The sequence below is a fragment of the Cavia porcellus genome, unplaced genomic scaffold (genome assembly GCF_034190915.1).
Source record: "Cavia porcellus strain 051 isolate PalLab524CR breed Dunkin Hartley unplaced genomic scaffold, mCavPor4.1 scaffold_8, whole genome shotgun sequence".
Lineage (NCBI taxonomy): Eukaryota > Metazoa > Chordata > Mammalia > Rodentia > Caviidae > Cavia > Cavia porcellus.
In genome coordinates, this window is record NW_026947491.1 from 42,682,568 (window position 1) to 42,703,076 (window position 20,509).

At 48.0% G+C, this 20,509-nt stretch overlaps 1 protein-coding gene across 19 annotated transcripts in view; it reads right to left on the reverse strand.

Moving 5' to 3' along the window:
* Positions 1 to 7,505: 7,505 nt before the first annotated feature.
* Positions 7,506 to 20,509, reverse strand: part of Pou6f1 (POU class 6 homeobox 1) — a 28,138-nt gene continuing 15,134 nt past the window's right edge. For 17 of the 19 annotated variants that reach the window (XM_063254773.1, XM_063254770.1, XM_063254768.1 and 14 more), the window contains 8 exons: positions 16,804 to 16,931; positions 15,762 to 15,987; positions 15,023 to 15,276; positions 14,328 to 14,456; positions 13,695 to 13,898; positions 10,951 to 11,092; positions 9,598 to 9,766; positions 7,506 to 8,692 (listed from right to left, as the gene is read on the reverse strand). In XM_063254773.1, the coding sequence (XP_063110843.1) occupies positions 8,347 to 8,692; positions 9,598 to 9,766; positions 10,951 to 11,092; positions 13,695 to 13,898; positions 14,328 to 14,456; positions 15,023 to 15,276; positions 15,762 to 15,987; positions 16,804 to 16,931 (1,598 nt within the window). In that variant the 3' untranslated portion in view covers positions 7,506 to 8,346. The remainder of the gene's footprint in view (positions 8,693 to 9,597; positions 9,767 to 10,950; positions 11,093 to 13,694; positions 13,899 to 14,327; positions 14,457 to 15,022; positions 15,277 to 15,761; positions 15,988 to 16,803; positions 16,932 to 20,509) is intronic. The other 2 variants (XM_063254774.1, XM_063254775.1) reach the window with 2 other exon arrangements.

The window sequence follows — 20,509 nt, forward strand, 5'->3', positions numbered from 1 at the left end:
TAACTATGTGACAGATCTTACATAAACTAGCAGCTAAGTGCCTCTTTGTCCTAGACATTCCGTGAGCAAATAACAACAAAAAAATGATAGGGTCATATTTACTGAGTACTTCCTAAGCACAAGCCCTGAGGAGCTGCGTAGGTTCTTCATTTAATCTTCACCTGCCTCTATAAGGAAAATATCATTATTAGATTGATTTCACATAGAATGAAACAATGACTTAGGAAAATTAAATGGCTTGTCCAGAGTCCCCCAGCAAACTATGACTGACCTGGCCTGCTGCACAACAGGCATCATGCTATGCAGGCTCTGCAGCTGATTCTAACCCAAAAGAAATTTGCTTATTTTTCCTTTTTGAGACAAGTTCTGAAGCTTGTAGAGATAAGTACACTGACTTTTCAGTAAATTGAACCTATGAAGAAATATTGAATGAAACGCATTTTTCATCCATAGAAGACTAGTTCAAAGGGAATGGGTTTTTAAAAATTATTATTTAATGGACATTTACTCAGAAAATAGTTTAAACACTATATAAAATTAAATTTATTTTCACATAAAAAATACACTGCAACTCACCCTAGATCCAACATACTTCAAAAGGTAGATTTAAAAAGGCTTAGGGCTAGTGGTCTGCCTCGGAAGTGGAGCAAGCATGAGGCTCAGGCAGGAGGATTTTTCCAGGATGTCATAGTAGAGGTCTGGAAGAGATAACTGTACCCTACTCAGGACTACCGTGAGCTTTGTCCTCCGAAAAGTATTAAAAAATAGTGAACATATATGTCTTGGAGATGTTTTGAGTCTAAGTCTAAATTTTGAACCAAAATAGAAAACTTTCCCAGAGGCCCTCCTTATATTTATTAATGCTAGAGTAAACAGAGGTGAAATAACAAATGACTCCTCAGCTTTGGCCCATCCCAACTTTCAGGTCAGCCCCACAGCCTCAGGCCTTTGAGGCCAGTTTCCCCTCAGAAAAGAATTTAGCAGCCTTTCCCCTTAGAGTTCCCCTTAGAGTTGTCACTAGAGGAGTGACTTTTCCTTTCTTCTCCCTTCCTCACCGTAACTAAGAGTGAAACTGGAGAACCAAGACTGCAAACAAAGACTCCAGGGCAGCCATATTCTAGGAATCCAGCCACACCAATCAAGAGACTAAATTTTTGTACCCATAAATTCATCCCAAAACAAAAATCATGACTCCTATCAAACAATAATTAAACACCTCCAAGTGAGGTGTTCTAGCCTATTGAATAAATTTAAAACTCTGTATAAAGAGTTCATTTTCTTAGAGTAAGTCCTGGAAGCAGACGCTGTTGTTTTGTTTTATTTGTTTGTCTTACTTTTGGGAGACAGGGCCTCACAATGTAGTCAGGCTGGCTTCAAACTCCCTGCAATCCTCCTACCTCAGCTTCCTAAGTGCTGGGACTACAGGCATGTGCCATCACGCCAAGCTCTCAGGCACTATATAGATGAGATAGAGCCAGCTCTACCCTGGAGATTGAAAACTTAGGGCAACGGTACTGAAAAGATCAGGAAGACAGCAAATCCTGGATGCTGCCCACCTCTTATAACCCGTTTGGGGCAAAGTGGAGAACAAAAACCTTAGAGAGTTCCCCCGGGTTCAAATCCTGGGTCAGCTGCTCATAGCAAAGCAACTTTAAGTAGATTCTTTACCTTGCCTGAACTCAATTTCCTAGCTATAAAATGGGTATCATAATACTTCTCAGTTTATAGAATATTGTGGGAATTAACTGAGTAATGGATGTTAAGTGCTTAGAGGCACTTAAGTTGATGTTAAGTGCTTAGAGGAGTGCCTAGTGGTGGGTTGGGGTTAGCAGTTATTATTATAGACAAAAAGAAGACCCTAGCGCCTATCTTTCCTAAGTCTTTTTTTTTTTTGAGACAGGGTCTGGCTGTGTAGTTTAGTTTAGGCTATCTTTGAATTCTCAGCAATTCGCCTGCCTCAGCTTCCTGAGTGCTGGGAGCACAAATCCTGCCGCCTAAGTCTTAAGACAAATCAGTTCTCTTGGAGAAGTGAGGACTCAGACTCCTGCAGTCAGTACCCTTCTACTCCCAGGCTTCCCTTTCTATTTTGTTCCTCAAGCCAGTCAGAACTTCTGGGTTCCTAAGTCACTCCCTGGCATTTTCCTCCAGGTACAGAAGAACTGCAAACCCAGAAGGCTGTGTTGAGTACTGACCATCCAGCCCCGACTACTCTTCCCATCCTACTGCAACCCAGCCAAGAAGACCAAGACCCAGTCTAGCTTCTCTTTGGTTGAAATGAAACGAAATTTTTAAGTTTCCACAGCAGTCTCCACAGCCTAAGCAATCTCAGGTTCTTCTCCTGTCTGCTCTCTAGACAAGAAGGCAACCCACATCTCCAGTCCATAAAAGGCTGGTCGTCTTCCCTCCACCGCCTCCACCCCACACAACCATCCATAGAGCAATGAGGTTCCTATGCCTGGGAATTAGAGCTGCAATCCCTACACACACACACACACACACACACACACACACACACACCCCTCCTTGGCTTTAAGGCCTTCCTGGGCCAGCTGCCAGGAGCCACTCTCAACTAGTCTGAGCCAGAGATAGCAGCTCCCAGAACTCTCCCAGTGGAGCCACTGGCACTATTGGGTCAGATTCCATCCACTCCCACGTTTCACAATCCAAAGCCTGCAGAGCTAGGCAGAAGTCCCTGTCCCTGCAATCTCCCAGGAGCCTGAAGTCAGGGTCTCACTATTTCTTTGAAGGGGAGGAGAAGAATGCATTGTTACCTATCTGACAATCATCGAGTAGCTATGGTGTCTCTGGCCTGTGTGCTAAGAGTCATAGCCCAGAGTGGCAGCAAGTGCCAGGGATGTGAGATTATGTTGGCATAAATGCCGGCTTTTATTTGATATTTTGTCCTAGCATTTTAAAGGACCACAAAGCTCCTCGGATCCCTAGCTTTGTGTTGGAGTCTTAGACATCATCACCTCCCTGGATAAGGGCCGTGGAGGATGGTGGCATCATCGTGCAGCACGGCTGGTTAGAGTTAAAGGGAGTAGAGGGTGGGAACGGTCTCCCACTAGGTTAGATTCTGCAGCCTGGATCCCCTTCCCCCGGAGGGCAGGAGGGGACACGGCATGAACTTCCCTCCACACTCATGCCAGCCACACTCGCCCATCTTTTAGCTCAGGTGGCAGCCCTGGGGCAGCTTTCAATATACCTTCATAAATGTGCCTTATATGACCTGGAAGATTTAGATGTTTAGCGAAGAGAGAGGCGAAGGAGATTTTTTTTAAAAAGAATTAAAATGTGTTATGGATGGGGCTGAGGATTTAGCTCAGCGGCATAAGCACCTGCCTTGCAAATGTGCCGTCATGAGTTCGATCCCTGATACCGATAAAAATGAAAAAGAGAAAAAAAAATGTGTTATGAACCTGTATCAATTCCCCAGAGTGAATGCAGACATTACATACCACAAACATGTACTTAAAATTAAAATTTTAAGTACTTAAAATTAAAATAGATAGAATTTAGATATCTAGTGCTCCTTGATGTTCCATACCAGAATGTACCCCAGACCCAGGCCCAGCCTACAGGCTACCTTGGTCTCCCCACTTTACTCGGCAAAGGACCTCACACATACACAGGTGCAGCCCTCAGTCTGATACACAAGCGCTGTCACTCATCTTTCTGACACACCTCTTGGCAACTGCTGGTCTGAATTTTTGTTTCCTCAAATCTATGTTGGAACATAATTTCCAATGCAAAGTGATAGAATTGAGAGATGAGGGCTTTGGGAAAGTGGTTAAAACAGAGGAATGGAGCTCTTGTGATCAGAATCAGTGCCTTTAAAAAAGAGACGTGGAAGTTGGGAATGGTGATACACACTTGTAATCCCAGCACTCAGCAGGTTTAGGCAGGAGGATTGCCGCAAGGTTGAGGCCCAGTCTACACTACATGTGAGAATCTTCCCCTGCCCTGCCACAAAAAAATAAAGAAAAAAGCCATGATGTCCTTCCATCATGTGAGGTTACAGTGTAAAGATGTCTATCAATGGGAAAGAGTGTCCTCATCAGATACCAATCTTCTAGTTCCTGGATCTTAGATTTCTCAGTCTCCATAACCATGAGCAGGAAACTTCTGTGGTTTACAAATTACCCAGTCCAAGGTATTTTGTTATGTCAGCCCGATATAAGATCTCCATCCCTTGAACTTACAAGTGTACACAATAGCACAATCTGTGCTTGGGGTCCAGATAGGCCTCAGAGGGTTCTGGAGTCCTGTGCACGAGATGGTAGTTTAGCTCCACAGGAAAGGTTGTGGCCGAGCCTTGAAAAGGCCCATGCAGGGAGAATCCAGGCACTGGTCCTCATCTTGCACCGGGATTATCCAGGCTGTGTGCTGAGGGCAAAGACACACCTTGCTACTTCCCCGGCCTCTGTCACTGGGTCCCTTACAGTTCCATCTTAGGCAGTAACCAAGAAACAGGCGTACCAGTTACAAAAGAAAAAATACTGTTTATTCCACACAACTACATCAAGTGCTTCTGCCCTAGTCTGCCCTCCCCACCCTTCCCTCTAGCCGGTCAGTAGGTGCTGTCCATGCTGGGCAACAGTCTGAACCCCAAGGTCAGAATCTTGTCTGTGAGGCAGGAAAGGGAATCTGGGCATAGGAAAATGACTGGATTCCCAAGAACACAAAAACATCAGTGTTTCTCGTTCCAAACTCAAGTGTGTTCCTTAGTTCCTTGACCAAATTCTTCCCTGGACTCCGCCTGAACAGAATGGCATGGTCAGTGCAGGGTCAAAGGCCCCAGCTGATTCAGTGGGCCATAGTAAGTTTTGTTCTAAACACACACACACACACACACACACACACACACACACAAAGAAAGTGGGGCCTGGAGATTTATCTCAGCAGCATAAGCGCCTGCTTTGCAAGCAGGCAGTTGTGAGTTTGATCCCTGGTACTGATAAAAAAAGGGGAAAAAAAAAAAGAAAAAAGTTTTGTTCTTTCACTTCAAAACAAAACAAACACAAATTATACAGTTAGCCATTTCTGCCCGTTCTCCTGTCTTTCCAGGGCAAAGGAACCACCATGTTCTGGCTTAACACCAAAAGGAGGCTTTCAAAATCAAATTAATATGAACTCATTTCAGAGCCTGATCCTAAAGAAAAACAAAAACCAACCACAAAAGCCATCTCATCGCCAGGGATTTAGCTCAGCGGCATAAGTGCCTGCCTGACAAGCAAGAGGTCATGAGTTTGATCAGTAGTTAAAAATAAAAACAAACAAACAAAAAAAACCTCATCGGTGAGTGGCCTAGGCCCCACCTGCTTTCTTGGGGTCATAAGTTTAGGGGAGCAAGGGTAGAGGTCATAGCACAACAGGGAGCTCTGCTTTCAGTGTGCTTCAGACCATCTTGTGCCCCGCTACCTGGGGAGTTCAGCTGCAAATACTCCATCTCTCTGGAAGACCAACGCATCTTTCCAGTGGAGGAAAGGAAAGATTAGTTTTAGCCAGCTTGGGGAAGACAGATTTAGATGAGAGAGAAGCTGAGAAAATATAGCAAACCCTGATTTAGACCCATGGTTCATGATTTTTCTTTCCTGCCATGCCGCAGAACAGACGGTATCCTCCTGCACGTCCACACCCTGTTTTCTATGCTATTCCCAGGGCACCAGATATAACTGATTTGTTTCACACACACACACGCACACGCACACACACACACACCCCTGACTGCAAGCATTTGAGTGTGAAAACTTATGTCTCTCTAATTTCCTGAAGGGTAATCTGCAAAATCCTTAACAAACTCTGATATGGTCATGATTCCGACCGAACATGTGTATGAGATTCTTCTCAAGTGAGTCATCCTCTCCTAGAGGCACATGTGTCCCCGGACCCAGCATGTGAAGCCTCCCTGTTGGAGACATACTTGCTCCTGGGAGGCTGGATCAGGCGAGCTGCCCACCTTCCTCCTCACCCTTCCGCACACTTGCCAGGTCTGGCTAGTACAAACGTACCTGGGGACAAACGTAGATATACACAACTATCCTCTCCCTGGCAGGAATCCCAAGAGGGTGACCACACTGGCACTGTAGGGCTTTGAAGGGACCAGCAGGAGGTGTGAGAAGAAACACAGCAGCCCAGAGCAAGCTAAGCTAAGAGGTAGCTCTGCGCATGACCCACAGAGAAAAAGATATGCCCTTTCCTGGGGTCACTCCCTCATGGTAGGTGACATGAGGTGCAGTAGAGGACCTGCTTGGGACCAGGTTCTGTAAGGATGCAAGTAGAGAGCGTGGGTCACTCCAGGGACTGGTGGTCTTCAAGGACAGCTTCCACAGCAAGTTTGGGTTCACCCATGCAAATCTCCTAGTTCTTTTCTGACCTCCTGGGCTTACCCACTGATTTCTCAGGGCTGGCTAGTCACAATAAGGAAGTCAGCTCACTTAGCAGCTTGATGAGACGTCAACTCACCTTGCACATAGCTACTCCCTCTAGAGGCTAAAGCCATCCTAATCTGGGGCAATGCTGACTGAGAAGAGCACTGTGGGGGTTGCTTGCTGTTACAGTTTATACACTGTGTCAATTTGAGAAGTCTAGAAGCTTAACTCACCCAGCAGTTCTACACCCCAGGGTGCAGAGGACAAGCAGTTACCCTTCCTAGGATATTGTTCATTGTGTCAATTTGAGAAGGTCAGAACTGAAACAGTGATTCAGCAGGGGGCCAAGGTCCCTGGTTTGTAAGGTTCTCAGCCTGTGCAAGTGGAGGCCACATAGATGGCCTGAGTGCTACACCTACCCCAGGGGAGCAGCCTACATACTGCTGCTCCAGAGGAGCTCCTCTTCCCCTTCAGCTTGATCGCAGTCTCCTGGCTTCTGGCATAGATTTGTTCGGCTTCTGCCTGGGACTCTTCAGCCTTCCATCCTAGACCCATGGCCTCCTGATACAGACTTGCATGGACACTGCCGTAAGCTCTAGCCCTTAGGCTAGAGCCTTCAACCTCTAGCTGTAGGCACCCTCTGCACGCTCCCTCATTCCATTTGTGGCTGACTACTGTAAACCAATCTTGTAATTTTTTATACATTTGTATATCTTGTGTTATATCTGTTTTTCTAGTAAACTCTGATGCAGCACCAGTCTACAACCCAACAAAGAGACTTCTCCAGTGTCCAAGGCTTAAAGGTAAAAAGGAAATTTGAGTAAGTCAACTCCCAGCAGAAACTTCCCTGGGGATCCTTTCCTTCTAGATGTTGTCCTTTTCCCCAGGGCCTTCCTTCTTGGTTGGCCTCTTTTGTCTTTTTTTTTGGCGGGGGGGGGGGGGGGGGGTTGGGGGGGTTTGGGTGGGGGGGTGGGGGGGTGTCTAGGGGAAATCAAACTCATGAGCTCACACTTGCCAGGCAGGCACTGTGCCTCTGAGCTAAATTCCATACCTCCTACCTGGCCTTTTGTTGCATTTGCTTCAGTATAGGATTGAGCTAAGTATAAAAAAGAAAAAAGAGACAGAAACTCAGCATTCCTTTCCTCATGTTTTTTCAGAGCTGCCTGTGGGCTTGGGCAATGTAGTTTATTTTTTTTTCCCCAGGCTGCAAGTACAAAGATTGGATTAAAATCTGGGAGTATGGTCTGTCACTAAATTCCAGCAGCAGACCCAGGACAACTCCAGGTCCTGTTCCTCCCACAATGGATCACAAAATAAAAAGATTCTGCTTTAGTGCAATATTCTCCCACAAATGAACTGGAGAGGCGCTCACATGTTCCGGCCCCAGGGGTTAGGGACCTTGAAGCCAGACATTGTGTCCAGCTTTCTGAGCAGCAATTCACACTTTTCTAAATTTTATCTCCTGGGTCCTCTCAGGGGTTCCACGTGCCTGTAGTCAAAGTGGGGAGGGCAGTAGGAGGCTGTGGGTCCACTGGATCAATGGTCACACCTACCACAGTAGTACAAACAAGCCAAGGAGAAAAGAAAGAAGGAAGAGAATGCCATGGAAAACAAGAGCTAATGGCCAAGGGTCTTCAGGAGCTGCTACAGACCTGGCTCAGACAGAAGCTTCACTTTCCAATACCATGTTAGCAAAGTGCTTTTCTGGGTATCACCGCAAACCTCTTCCTGCGGCATGCCCAGCCTAGAGCCTGGGGCTCTCCTGGGGTCCCCTCTGCCCTCCCCGGGATGTAAGATATGGGGGGAAGACGAGGAAGGCGTCGACATACATGCACACAGTGGAGTCTCATGACTGAGGGCAAGCATGGCACAGTCGCACATTGCAAGATGACAGGCACTGTCATGGCAGTGGCGACAGCTGGGTGCCAAGAGAGGGACAGTACAAAGTGCTGGAACACAGGGCTGGAGCTGAGCCCTAGGGGATCTGAAAGACATTCAGCTTGCTGGTGTTCTTGAGGGTCTGGCGCCGATTGCAGAACCAGACACGCACAACCTCGCGGTCATAGTTGAGCTCCTTAGCAATCTCGGTGATCTCCTGGCCCGTGGGCAGTGGGTTCTTCTCAAAGTAGGCATTGAGAGCCTCTATGGCCTGGGGGGTGAAGGAAGTGCGGCGCTTGCGTTTCTTGGAGGGCTCACCTCCCACAAATTCCATCAGGTTCTGCTGGCCTTCCTGGTTCCGGAGTTCAGCCTCATTCAGCCACTTCTCCAGCACCGGCTTCAGCTTCTGGGCACTCTTAGGTGTGATGTCCAGCTTCTCAAACCTGTGGCCAACACACGTGAGGGAATAGACAGAGAGAGCATCTCGGTCTCTTTAGCACATGCAAACCTTCGAGGAAGCACTACCTCAAGGGACTGCTCCTCAAGGGCTGCTGAGATTTGACCCAGTGTCCCCTCACCACCTCCTCTGAGAATCCAAGCTTCTCAGACTCTTCAGATTCCCAGGCCCACACAGGGAAACCATTTCCGTGGCCAGCTCAGCAGGGTGATTGACAGTGCGCTAAACAACCTCACTAGAACTTTCACATCCAGAGGGCAAGCCTTTTTGAGGAGTGGCCTCTGAAGGCTCTCAGTACTGACCAGCCTGCTCTTTCTGGCTGAGCCGAAGTGTCACAGGGGTTGCTCTAATAGTCACTCTAGTCTTGCCATAGAGCAGACAAAACCATTTGGCTATCACTGAGCAACACACTTACTCGTGTCTGAAACTTTGCCATCCCACCTCTGGTTCTGATGTCGACATATAATTAGTTTGTAGATAGCTCATGGGAAACTCGGGTCTAATACTTTAAGGTTAAGTACCAAGCGGGAATGGCTTCGTGACCAGATATGGCACAGCTGAGGGCAGAGACAGAACTGCAGTCCTGGTTTCTAACTGATATGAGAAGCTGTGTTCCTTTCCTGCTAGGATTCCTGAATTTGATTTGGGTCTTGGGTTTTACCAAAAAAGATAGAACTCAGGATCCTGAGGATTGGAGGGCAAATTTCAGAGGGTAAGGGGAGTCTCTGGCTACACCGGGGTTCATGCTCCTCCTTAGGACAGTCTTCCTTATCTGGAAGAAGACAGGAGCAGAGGGATACAGGAAGAGGCTGGAGGTCCAGGTTCCCATGAGTGCCCAGGGGGCCACAGGTACAAAGTAGGCTCCGACCTGTCCAGGACAGCTTCACTCACCGGCAGATGGCTGACTGGCTGTAGGCTGGACCTTCTGTCGCTGTCAGAGCCTGGCCCACCTGGGTCTGTGTAAGGCCCAGAGAGAGGCGCCGGATCTTAAAGTTCTTGGCAAACTCCCGGATCTCTTCTAAGTTGATCCCATCCTCATCCAGGTTTGGAGTGTGCGGCTCTAGGCCAGAGGAAGGCACCAGGGAAAAGTGTATAAGATGGGCCACGTCACTGCTTATCTGCCCATTAGTATGGACTGGTGCAGGGGTAAGGGACAAGGGCACTGGAAAGGCTCGTGGCACCTTGATACCTTGTCACTCTTGCCAAGGAAGATGTGGGAAAGGCCTCTGAGACATCCTATCAGGGATGAGCTCTAACTGCTGACCCTGCCCCATGCTCCCTGGTCTTCCCCAAGCACATCAGCTGGCCATCCACTTCCCTCCAACGCTGGGTTACAAGACCACAGCAGAGGCAGCCAAGGACTCAGCCTCACGGAGAGGCAGCCAAACAGCCAGCCGAGCAGCTTCCACCGTCATCATACCCAGAATTCAGTCCAGCAGGAATGGGAACAAGGCCAACCCCCTCCCAGGGTTCGTGGTGCAGCCTGTAATCTCAGCCCTGGGGAGGCAGAGGCAGGAGGATCGCCTTGTGTTTGAGGCTAGCCTGTGGTACATAGTGAGTTCAAGGGTTCAAGGCCAGCCTGTACTAGATAGCAAGATCCTATCTCAAAAAAAAGAAGGGAAGAAAGAAAGAAAGAAGAAAGAAAGAAAGAAAGAAAGAAAGAAAGAAAGAAAGAAAGAAAGAAAGAAACCAAGCCCTTGCTGGCATGGTGGCACATGCCTATAATCTCAGCTTCCAAAGGCCAGGGCAGGAGGATCAAAAGCTGGAAGCCAGCTTAGACAATTTAGTGAGACTCTGTTTCAAAATAAAAAGAGCTGGGGAGGTATCCTGGAGTAAAGCACTTGACTGGCATGCACAAAGCCCTAGATTCAATCCTTGGTACCACACGAAGCAGGAAGAGGAGAACAACCAGAAGAGGAAAAAAAGGGTAAGAAGAGGAAGGAGAGAAGATAGAAGAAGGAAGGGAAGGAGGTGGGAAGGGAGGGGAGGAGGAAAAGGCCTGCCTCTCATACTGGGTCTTTTCCCTTTCAGTTCCAGGAAGTTTATTTACTTGAGATGGAGTCCGACTCTGTTGCCCAGGCTGGCCTTGAACTCTTAGACTTAAGGGACTCTCCTACCTCAGCCTCCCACTGAGCAATCCATATCTACAGGGTTTATTAAGGGAAACAGTAGCTGAGGAGGTCAAGGTGCTCAAATAAATGCCTTCTCCCACTTCTCCACTCTTCCACTGTGGGACCCACTTACTGGACACCAACTGGCTGACTGTGGGGGTCTCTGAGCAGGTAATTGGGACGGGAGCAGAAGCAGATGGCTTGACTGCTGGAGCCGGGCTGGCGATGACCACACCAGGCTGGGGCACGGCTGGTGTGGGCTGGATGGCCTGCACCTACGAAAAGAGAGACAGGAAGCCCCTGTTGCCCTCTACCTGGCTTAAGGGCTTGAAGTCCCTGCATGGACCAGAGGCAGAGCAGAAATGGGCATTAAAATCCTCATCATGCCCCAGCGCACTCCCACCTGTGTCATATGGAAAAGCAAGATTAGAAGCTGCTAATTAATACCCTTTCCTTGGTAATGACCTTCGGAATAAGACAGCAACTATCCCTGCCAAGCTGGAGCTCCTGTGGAGCAGGCAGGGAGCAGATCACAGTGCTCCCGTACACTCAGGCAAATCCCAAGTGCCCCCGCTGGCGGTAATGTCTCTCCTTTCTCTGCCTCAAAGGAGAAACTTAAACCCGATTCTAGAGCCTCCCAGGCCCCCAGTATCTATGCAGAGGGAGCCAGCAGGTAAGTGCGGGACCTCTCTACAGGGGAACACAGAGCTGTTCAAAAGGTAACGTAGGGCTGAGGCAGCAGCTCAGAAGTGGGACGCTTTCCTGGGGTGTGACTTCATCACCAGCATCACCAATGTCAGTAAGAACAATACAGTGTCTCTCTTAACTACCTTGAATTAAGTGTAAAGCAATTTTTCCGGAATAATACCTTTAAAAGTACAAATGCATTTTCAGAAAAATCTGTAATCATATTAAGCAAGCTACCAACAGAAATCAACTTTGGAGAGCAAAAAAGAAGGATTTTTCTTTTATTATTATTTTTGATGGTCTTGGGAATTGAACCCAGGGCCCAGTGCAAACATCTACCACTGAGCAACATCCCCAACCCAAGGGATTTTACATTTTTGCATGACATATAACATTAGAATTTTAACAAACATACAGGTGTGGTGGCACTTGCCTGTAATCTCGGTGTTTAGGAGGCTGAGGCAGGAAGATTGCCTCAAATTCAAGACCAGCTTAGACTACATACCAAGACACTATCTCAAAAAAACACCACCACCACACACACACACACACATTAACAAACACATACATCAGGAGAAACCATAAATATGTGAAATCAGTACTTTTAGTGAGATGGGAAAAAAGAACTTTCTAGGAAGTGAATGCAGATTTCTCTAGGATGGTTCAAGTCACTGAATTCTGTGTCCAATAGCTCTATCTATCCTCTCTCCATGCCCATGGCTCTGCTCTAGTTCAAAACTACAGAAGTGCCTCCTATCCGGTGACAATCATCCCAACTTCATAACTGTCCAGACCTTGGATCCACCTGGGTGACACAGTGATTTCTTTTTTAAGCACATCTGGTCAACTATTTCCATGTTTAAAAAACCTAGACAGGCCAGGGATGTAGCTCAGTGGCACCGTGCCTGCCTTGGAAAGCACAAGGTCGTAAGTTTGATTCCCAGTACCAAAACAAACAAACAAAAAACCTTAGCACCTCACTGCTTAATAATAGTAATATCAGTGAGAACAATTGTGTTTTTTTCCCAAATCCGTTTAATTTCACAGATAAAAAGGAAAAAATCTGCAACAAAATTTTAAAACAACTTTTTGCAAATGGTCTTTGTGTACCAAAGTGTCAGTGGCCTTTGTGCCTTCTGAAATGAGCACCTTTATAATTCCTATTTTTCAGATGAAGCTAAGTGGTTACTTACAAAGCTCAGGAGCACTGTAACATATTTGAGAACCTCTGGCCTCAGCGTCACCTGGTAACTCAGAATGCACATTCTGGGGCCCCACTTCAGGCCTTTGGAAAAAGCAACTTTTCGCCTGGTGGGTCCTCCAAGAGTTTCTGAGACACAGGCTCGAGAACAATCACTCTAGGGTGGCCACTTGCTATAGTTCCCCCAAAACAGCACTGTCGCATTCAACCCATCCCTCTGGATTGTTCAAAGCTCTTGCTCCATGGATCCCTGCCAGATGCCCTGGGAGGTCAGAGCTCTACTTCTCTGGGACTCTCAAGTGGCTTATTCCTGTCCCTGGCATAGACTTTTGTGCTCACTTGTAATCATCACCAACGCTGAGCCAGCAAAGGAATACAGTGGGCAATAAATAAATAAATGCTTATTGGTGGTTCACGTTGGTAGTCCCTCTGGAAAGCTGAGACAGGACAGCAGCAAGTTTGAGCCCAGCCTGGGCAACTTAGTGACACCCTGTCTCAAGATTTAATAAAAAAAGAGTGCCAGGGAATGCAGCTCAATGTGAAGGCCCCGGGATCAGTCGCCAGCACTGAACAACAACAAACTTCTGTAATGAACAAATAAATGAATAATCAAAGCCATGTTACAGGGTAAAGAGGGAGAGAGGAGAAGGGGTAAGGAATACTCCTAAGGCTTTCCTAGCAGTTTGTTTACCCTGAAGCGGCCCGAAGCCCAGGCTGCTTTGACCACATCCTCCTCCCTGGACTTCTTCAGAGTGGCACTGGCCTCTGAGGGTATAGACAGGTTTTAGTGCATGTGTGGTAGGGGATTAGAGAGGGCAGCTTCCCTGGGTAGGACCTGCGTGTGGACTCATGTAAACCTTCTACCTGGAGGCTCCCCTTCACTTTTGGGAGGGCCCCTGCTTTCCCAGGAGTTTTACAAGATGTTACCCTGCACGGCAGGCTAAAAGGAAGGCGCCCATGCCTCCCTACCCACACCCCACCCCCAGTACCTCACTCTTAGCAGGGGACTCAGGTGTGCTGGGCTTCCGGACAGTCACAGGAGGAGGCAGGGTGCTGCTGGCCAGAGTTGCAATCACCTGGCCCTGGGCATTCAACAACAGTTGGGGGGTCACAGCCTGGACCTGCAGGCTTTGAGCTGGTGTTGGGGCTGCCACGCTAGCTGAGTTCACCACCCATGGAAGTGTTCCAATGACCTAGGAGGAAATAAGGCAGGGAACCGGATGTAAAGGTAGAGTCCAGCTCCACCCCAACCCAAGTCCCCACACTGGCAGGAAAAGAGACTGAGCTGGACAAACTCCTTCTGCCCTGTTTCCTCTTCAAGAAAATGAAGGCTCTTTACTTGCAGGGTCCTGTCTTTATTCTCCCCCCGGGCCTGTGGCAGGACAGCAGCAGGTCTGTTTATGAACCAGAGAGACTTCAATGCCAGTCCCTGCTCTGAGTGGGTGCTCCATAAAGGAAATTCCTCAACTAGAACGAATGCCGCTAAGGCAGAATGGTGGCTGTACCCCTGCTCCCCTCGGTAGTGGCAGAGACCTATGAAGAGCAGCCTGATCCTGGCTGCCTCCTGTGAGCTTTAACAGACCTCCACCCCCAGCTCCAAAGCCCTCGCTTTGATCACTTGCCTGTCCCTGAGCATTGGTGAGGATCTGACTGCTGATCCCCGGCATGCTGGGGATGGCGCTGGTAATAACCGGAGTTGTAGTAAGGGAGCCCAGGATCTGGGTCTGTGCCCCGAGAGAAGCAGCGCTGATCTGTGGGTGGAGGAAGAGCACTGCTCAGAGACCACAAGGCAAAAAAGAGACCTGGACAGAGGGAAGTGGGCCAAGGGCACAGGGTGGGCAAATGCCCACGTCCATTAACTGAACAGTATACAGGGACTACAGAGGCAGAGGGGAAGTGGGGTCACAGCCATGGAACCGGTCAGGCTGTGCCAGGCTGCGAGGGTAGAAGGGTCAGACTGGAGTTAGCTGATGAGCTTCAGGTCACATTTAGCAGCCCTGCTACCAAGCCAGGAGCCACACTGGACACACACTGGCACGGGGGTGGGAGCTTCTGGCTGCACCTTAGTTTGCAATCCCTAAGACACCATCCCACCCACCAGGTTGGTCTACTGGCTCAGGTTCTGGAGCATCTGCCCAGGTCTCTGGGCAGAGGATGTCCTCTTTTGTCTGGGCTGGACAAGCTGATAGCTCCAAAGAGAACTCAGAAGGAACCCATCTCTGTGAGGGCGCTGCTGAACCCTTGGCAAAGGGCTGTTCCTCCACTGGCCAAGATTTGGTCCATCCCTGGTCAGCCCGGGGTGTGGGCAGCAGCTTACGATTCCAGGGCTAAATGCAAAGCCTGCAGGCTGGACGGTGATCTGTGGGGTGGTGTCCACTGGCTTGGGGGTGGGGGCAGCAGCGGTGGCAGCGGTGGGCTGCGGTAGAATGGCAGGCGTGGTCTGCAGCAGTGGCTGGGTCTGGAACAGCGTCTGGGGCTGGGCTGGTGGCCGGGGCTGGGCTGGCGTGGAGGTCTGGGCTGGTGGGGTAGCTTGTACGGGTGCCGGGAGAGCGGTGTTCAGCACAGCAGCTGCTACGGAGCAAGGCAGAGATAGAGGTGCTCAAATGCCTAGCCACAGCCCGGAGTAGCTCCAATCCTAAGGGATCTGGCACGAGAAGGACAGGGGTCGGGGCAGCGGGCATGGGGCAGGCAGCCACGGGTCCCTCGATCCTTGAAGGGCTGGCACATGCCAACATCAAGAACCAAATGTCGACTCTTCTTGCAGTCCTTCGCAGGAGGCTGGTCACTGGGTGGATTCTGGCGTGGGGGTAGGGGGCAGTCTCAGACAGTCGCTGAAGAAAGAAAGGCCTGCTGGCCAGCCTGGTGTCCTGGCCTAGAGTCCCAAGATGGAGCAGCAGCGGCTCTGTGACTGGGCGCCTGGGACACTGGATCCAGACTCCAGGGCAGTCACCCTGGGTGGGCTGCGGGTTCTGAGTCCAACATGGCAAGCACACGTGCAGGGGCGGTAGTGAAGGGTGTTGGGGGCCTGGTGCAGTCCTGGGGAGAGTGGCCGTTACCTTGGAGACCAGCTAACGGTGGCTTGAAAATTCCCCCCGTAGGAGAAGCAGCAGTCAGTCCTGGGAGGGCAGCCACAGTTGCTGTAGGTATTGTCCACACGGCCAGCCCCTGCTGCCCAGCCACTTGACCTGCAATACTGATGGGGATAAGAAGAGGTTGAGTAACTGCCCCTGCTGGAACCATAACTCCTGTCAGAACTGTGGCTAAGTTTTCCTGAGTCAAGACCTGTAAAAGTAAACAAGATTTCAAAAAGAAAAGAAAAAATAAAAAATCAACATTGACAGTGCAAAAACTGGGTCTGTCAGACCCAGGTGAGTACACACAAAGCATTCTGAGGGCAATGGGGAAAGGCCACAGAGGGCGGGCGGAGCCAGGCCTTAGCTGGAGCCCAAGCCTGAGGAGTGCCTGGATCACACTATTCTGCCTGCAGAGGAATCCTCCAGACCAAGTCAGGGCTGGGCCTACCCCAACCCAGGCCTCTTCTCCCACAGTCTGCTATCTCCTGGACCTTCCCTGGGCCATGGCCCACAGGACTAGTGCTTTGTGGTCAAGCATCAGGGGAAGAGGCTGCAACCAAGTAGTCAGGAGCCCAAAGAGGCCTCCAAGAAGTTCTGGGGAAGGAAGTCCCTGACTGGCTGGCTGGAGATTAGGGCATGCAGCAAAGGCCACAGGGCTCCGCATGCCTGCAGGATCCCTGAAGCAATTGCTCACTGTGCTGGGGCCACTCTCTGGCTCTAAATGAGGACTCTGAATAATCCATTAACTCTTCCACGCATTGGCTGGCCGGACTGACAAGGATATTCCCTCAGTATTGGATAAACAGGAACTCTGACAGCATGAAAGAGTTAATACAGCTTTTATAATCCTTTCTGGACCCCAGCAGATGGCCTAAGAATGGTTCCTCGTTTTTGGTCCTAGGTCAGGAGTAGACCAGGGAACCTAGCAAGACCTTGAGCCATAGCTTCTTCCCAGGACCACCTCATGCAGGGCTCCATGACCCCCCCATCTCTTGCTCTGTCCAGCTTCTGGGGTGGCCCTTACCTGGGGGGCAGCTTGTACAGCCAGTGGTGTCAAGGTCTGCGATGCTTGAGGCTGGCTTGGGGCTTGGCTGAAGGTAGCAATGGCAGGGGCAGGGGCAGGGCCCGGAGGAATCCCTGGGATTGACTTCACTTCAGATGGCATTGAGAGAAAGAAGAACAAGCAGAGTGAGCCTGGTGGAGTGGAACATCCTGTCTACAGCCTCAAGCGACACTCTCAGCCCCGGGACATATTTCTACAGAACTCAGGGCCAGTTGATGACCTTCCCTGACCCATAAGGCAGCTTGCCCAGTGCCACTTGCAGTGACACAAGGAGGCTGGGGAATCCCATGCCACATCTGGATGACAGGCTACCCTCTTCCCTCATCTAGATGAAGACAAGGCAGGTCTCTGCACAGCTGGGGATCAGTCCCTCATCTCCTGGCTCTATAGGACACTTAAGACCTGCCGCATAACAGCAGAAGGACCTGAAGCAGACAAAACGCAGAGAGGCAAAGAGCTAGAACTGACAGGAGAAGGTATTCTGGGCCCTGACATCAACAGAATTGCTGTTTAGGGAAGAGGCAGGAGTTCCTACAGGGCAAAGTTCTTGAAAACTGGACATGTCCTCACCACACTACAGGCTCTCAGGCGTCTCCAGGCCCACCACTTTTCTCTGCCACCCCCCCCCCCCAAATCTGAACTCAGATGAGCAGTTTCTGCAAGCTTCCAAGGGAACCACCAGAACTAGAGATTTTCACCTCCTCTTGCTACCTTGGTAAAGATATAGGATGCGCCCAGCAGGAAACCTCGCAGCAGTCACAAATGGTGAAAAAAAGGGTTACAATTCACACAAGGATACATGCTGAAAGGAATTTAGATGGCTATTGGACACATCAGTGGCTTGCTTTTTTCTATTTTTCTTTCTTTTTTTTTTGCTCTGTCAGAGATCAAACCCAGCGTCTTGCACACAAATGGCCGACACATTGCCATAGAGCTACATGGATGGCTGATGTAGTATATCAACTTGAGACCTTCAGAAGTTTAACTAAGAGACTCAGCAGACAGTCATATCCTTATTCTGTGCAAAAGGAGGGCAAGGAGATTTTGTGAATGCTATACCTGCCCTGGAGCGGGAAGTAGCCTGCTTCTACCTCTTTTGCTCTGGCTGCTACCTTGAAGTGTTACCCAGTACCATGCCACCCTACCTTGGAGCCAGCTGATTCTGGACTGACCTCCACAAACAGTGAGCTAAATAAACCTTTCCTTCCTTCATTTTGGATGTTGAATGTTTTGTCTCAGCAAAGAGAGAAGAGTAACCAAGACACTGCATCTCCAGTTCTTTTGAGATAGCATCTTACTAAAATGCCCAGGATGGTCTCATACTTTCAATTCTTCTTTCTCAGCCTCTTATAGATGGGATTACAGGTATGCAGATATGCACCACAACTCCCAGCTTCTTCACACTGGCTAGGCATACATTCCTAGGCCTAGTATTTAGAATGTTTAGTAGCAGAGGCCAGCAACTGACACTCCTTGTGATACAGCACATGGCTAGTAGTGGGAACCACTGAATTAAATAAAGTTAAGGGCTTTGCCCAACCTTGCAATCTTAGTTCATGTTTCCATTTGGAAAGGTATCAACCTAACTCAGAGTACAATTCACAGCATAGAATAATAAAACCAGCATGTTCAGGAAATTAAAGTGACATGAGGTATACAACAAAACCTTGCAAAACAGTAAAAGAATGGAAACAAAAGGATTATCTTGTCTTCAGGGGTAAGAAACAGTTTAACTATTGAAAAAAGGTCAAGGAAGGAACAGGTAATCTGAGCATAGGAAAATTTAAAAGACTTGTGTGCCAAAGATATAGCTCAGCAGCACAGGTGCCTGTCTGGCAAGCACAAGGTCCTGAGTTTGACTCCCAGTACAAAAAAAAAAAAAAGAGAGAGAGAGAGAGAGAGAGAGAGAGAGAGAGACTATATATTAACATATAGTCCTCGAAACTTTAGCTGGAGTAATTAGACAAGAGAAAGAAATAAAACAAAGACAGGAAAGGAAGAAGTTAAACTATCATTATTTGCAAATGACATGATACTCTACTTAGAAGACCCCAAAAACTCTACTAAAAAACTGCTAGATTTTAATAAACAAATTCAGTAGGGTAGCTGGATACAAAGTCGACACTCAAAAATCAATAGCCTTCCTATACATAAATAACAAACTCATTGAGAAAAATCAGGGAACCAACACCTTTCACAATAGCACCCCAAAAAATGAAATACCTAGAATCACTTTAATGAAGGATATAAAAGATCTCTACATTGAAAACTACAATACTTTGAAAATGGAGACTAAAGAAGATATTAGAAAATGGAGATAATATCTTATGTTCTTGGGTACGAAGAACCAATATAGTGAAAATGGCCATACTTCTGAAACTCTTATACAGATTCAATGCAATCCCAATAGCATATCTCACAAAATTAGAGAAAATAATCCTAAAATTCTTCTGGAACAAAAAGTAATTCTGGACAACAAAGGCAAGGCAGAGTGTATCATACTCCCTGACTGGAATTATGCTAAAAAGCTACTGTGATAAAAAAAGTGTGGTATTGGCAATAAACAACAGACCCAAAGATCAATGGAACAGATTAGAAGATACAGAAACAACTCCAGGCACACTAAGTCACCTTATCTTTGACAAAGATGCCAAACACATTCACTAGAAGAAAGGTAGACTCTTTAATAAATGGTGCTGAAAAAACTGGCTCTGCATAGGCCAAAGATTAAAATTGGACCCATATCTTTCACCATGTACTAAACTAAATTTGAAATGGATCAGAGATCTAAATATTAAAAACAGACACATTAAATCTGCTGGAAGATAGGGTAGGTAAAGCTCTTACAGACATTGGGGTAGGCAAAAGCTTTATGAACAAACAAACCCCAATTGCACAGGAACTATCACAAAGAATCAACAGCTGGGATCTCACCTTACTAAAAAGCTTTTGCACAGAAAGAGAAACCACCAACAGAGTGAAGAGACAGCCCAAGGATTACTATCAAAAACATATAAAGAACTCAAAAAAATCAGTCCTCCCAGATTTAAAAATCCAGTCCAAAAATGGGCATCTGAGATGAGTATACACTTCTCAGATGAAGAAATACAAAAAACAGTTAAACATCAGTGAGCATTCAAGAAATGCACATTAAAACAACCCTGAGTGGGGCTGGGGGTTTAGCTCAGCGGCATAAGCGCCTGCCTTGAAAGCAGGCAGTCGTGAGTTCGATCCCCGGTACCGGTAAAAAGGAAAAAGACCAAAAAAAAAAAAAAAAAAACAACCCTGAGTGAGATTCCACCTCACTCCAAAGAATGGCTACTATCAAGAAATCAAGCAATAACAAATGCTGCAAGGGGAAAGGAACCCTTCTCCACTGCTGGTGGGAATGCAGACTGGTGCAACCACTGTGGAAATCAGTGTGGAGATTCCTCAAAAAACTAGGATTGGAGATCCATCCGTTTGACCCAGTTATTCCCCTTCTGGGTATCTTCCCAGAAGAATTAAAAACATCACACTATAGCAATATATGTGCACTCATATTTATAGCAGCACAATTTGTAACAGCACAATCTGGGAAACAACCAAAATGCCCAGCAACTGAGGAATGGATAAAAAAGATGTGATATTTTTATAAAATGGAGCCCTACTCAGCCATAAAGGACAA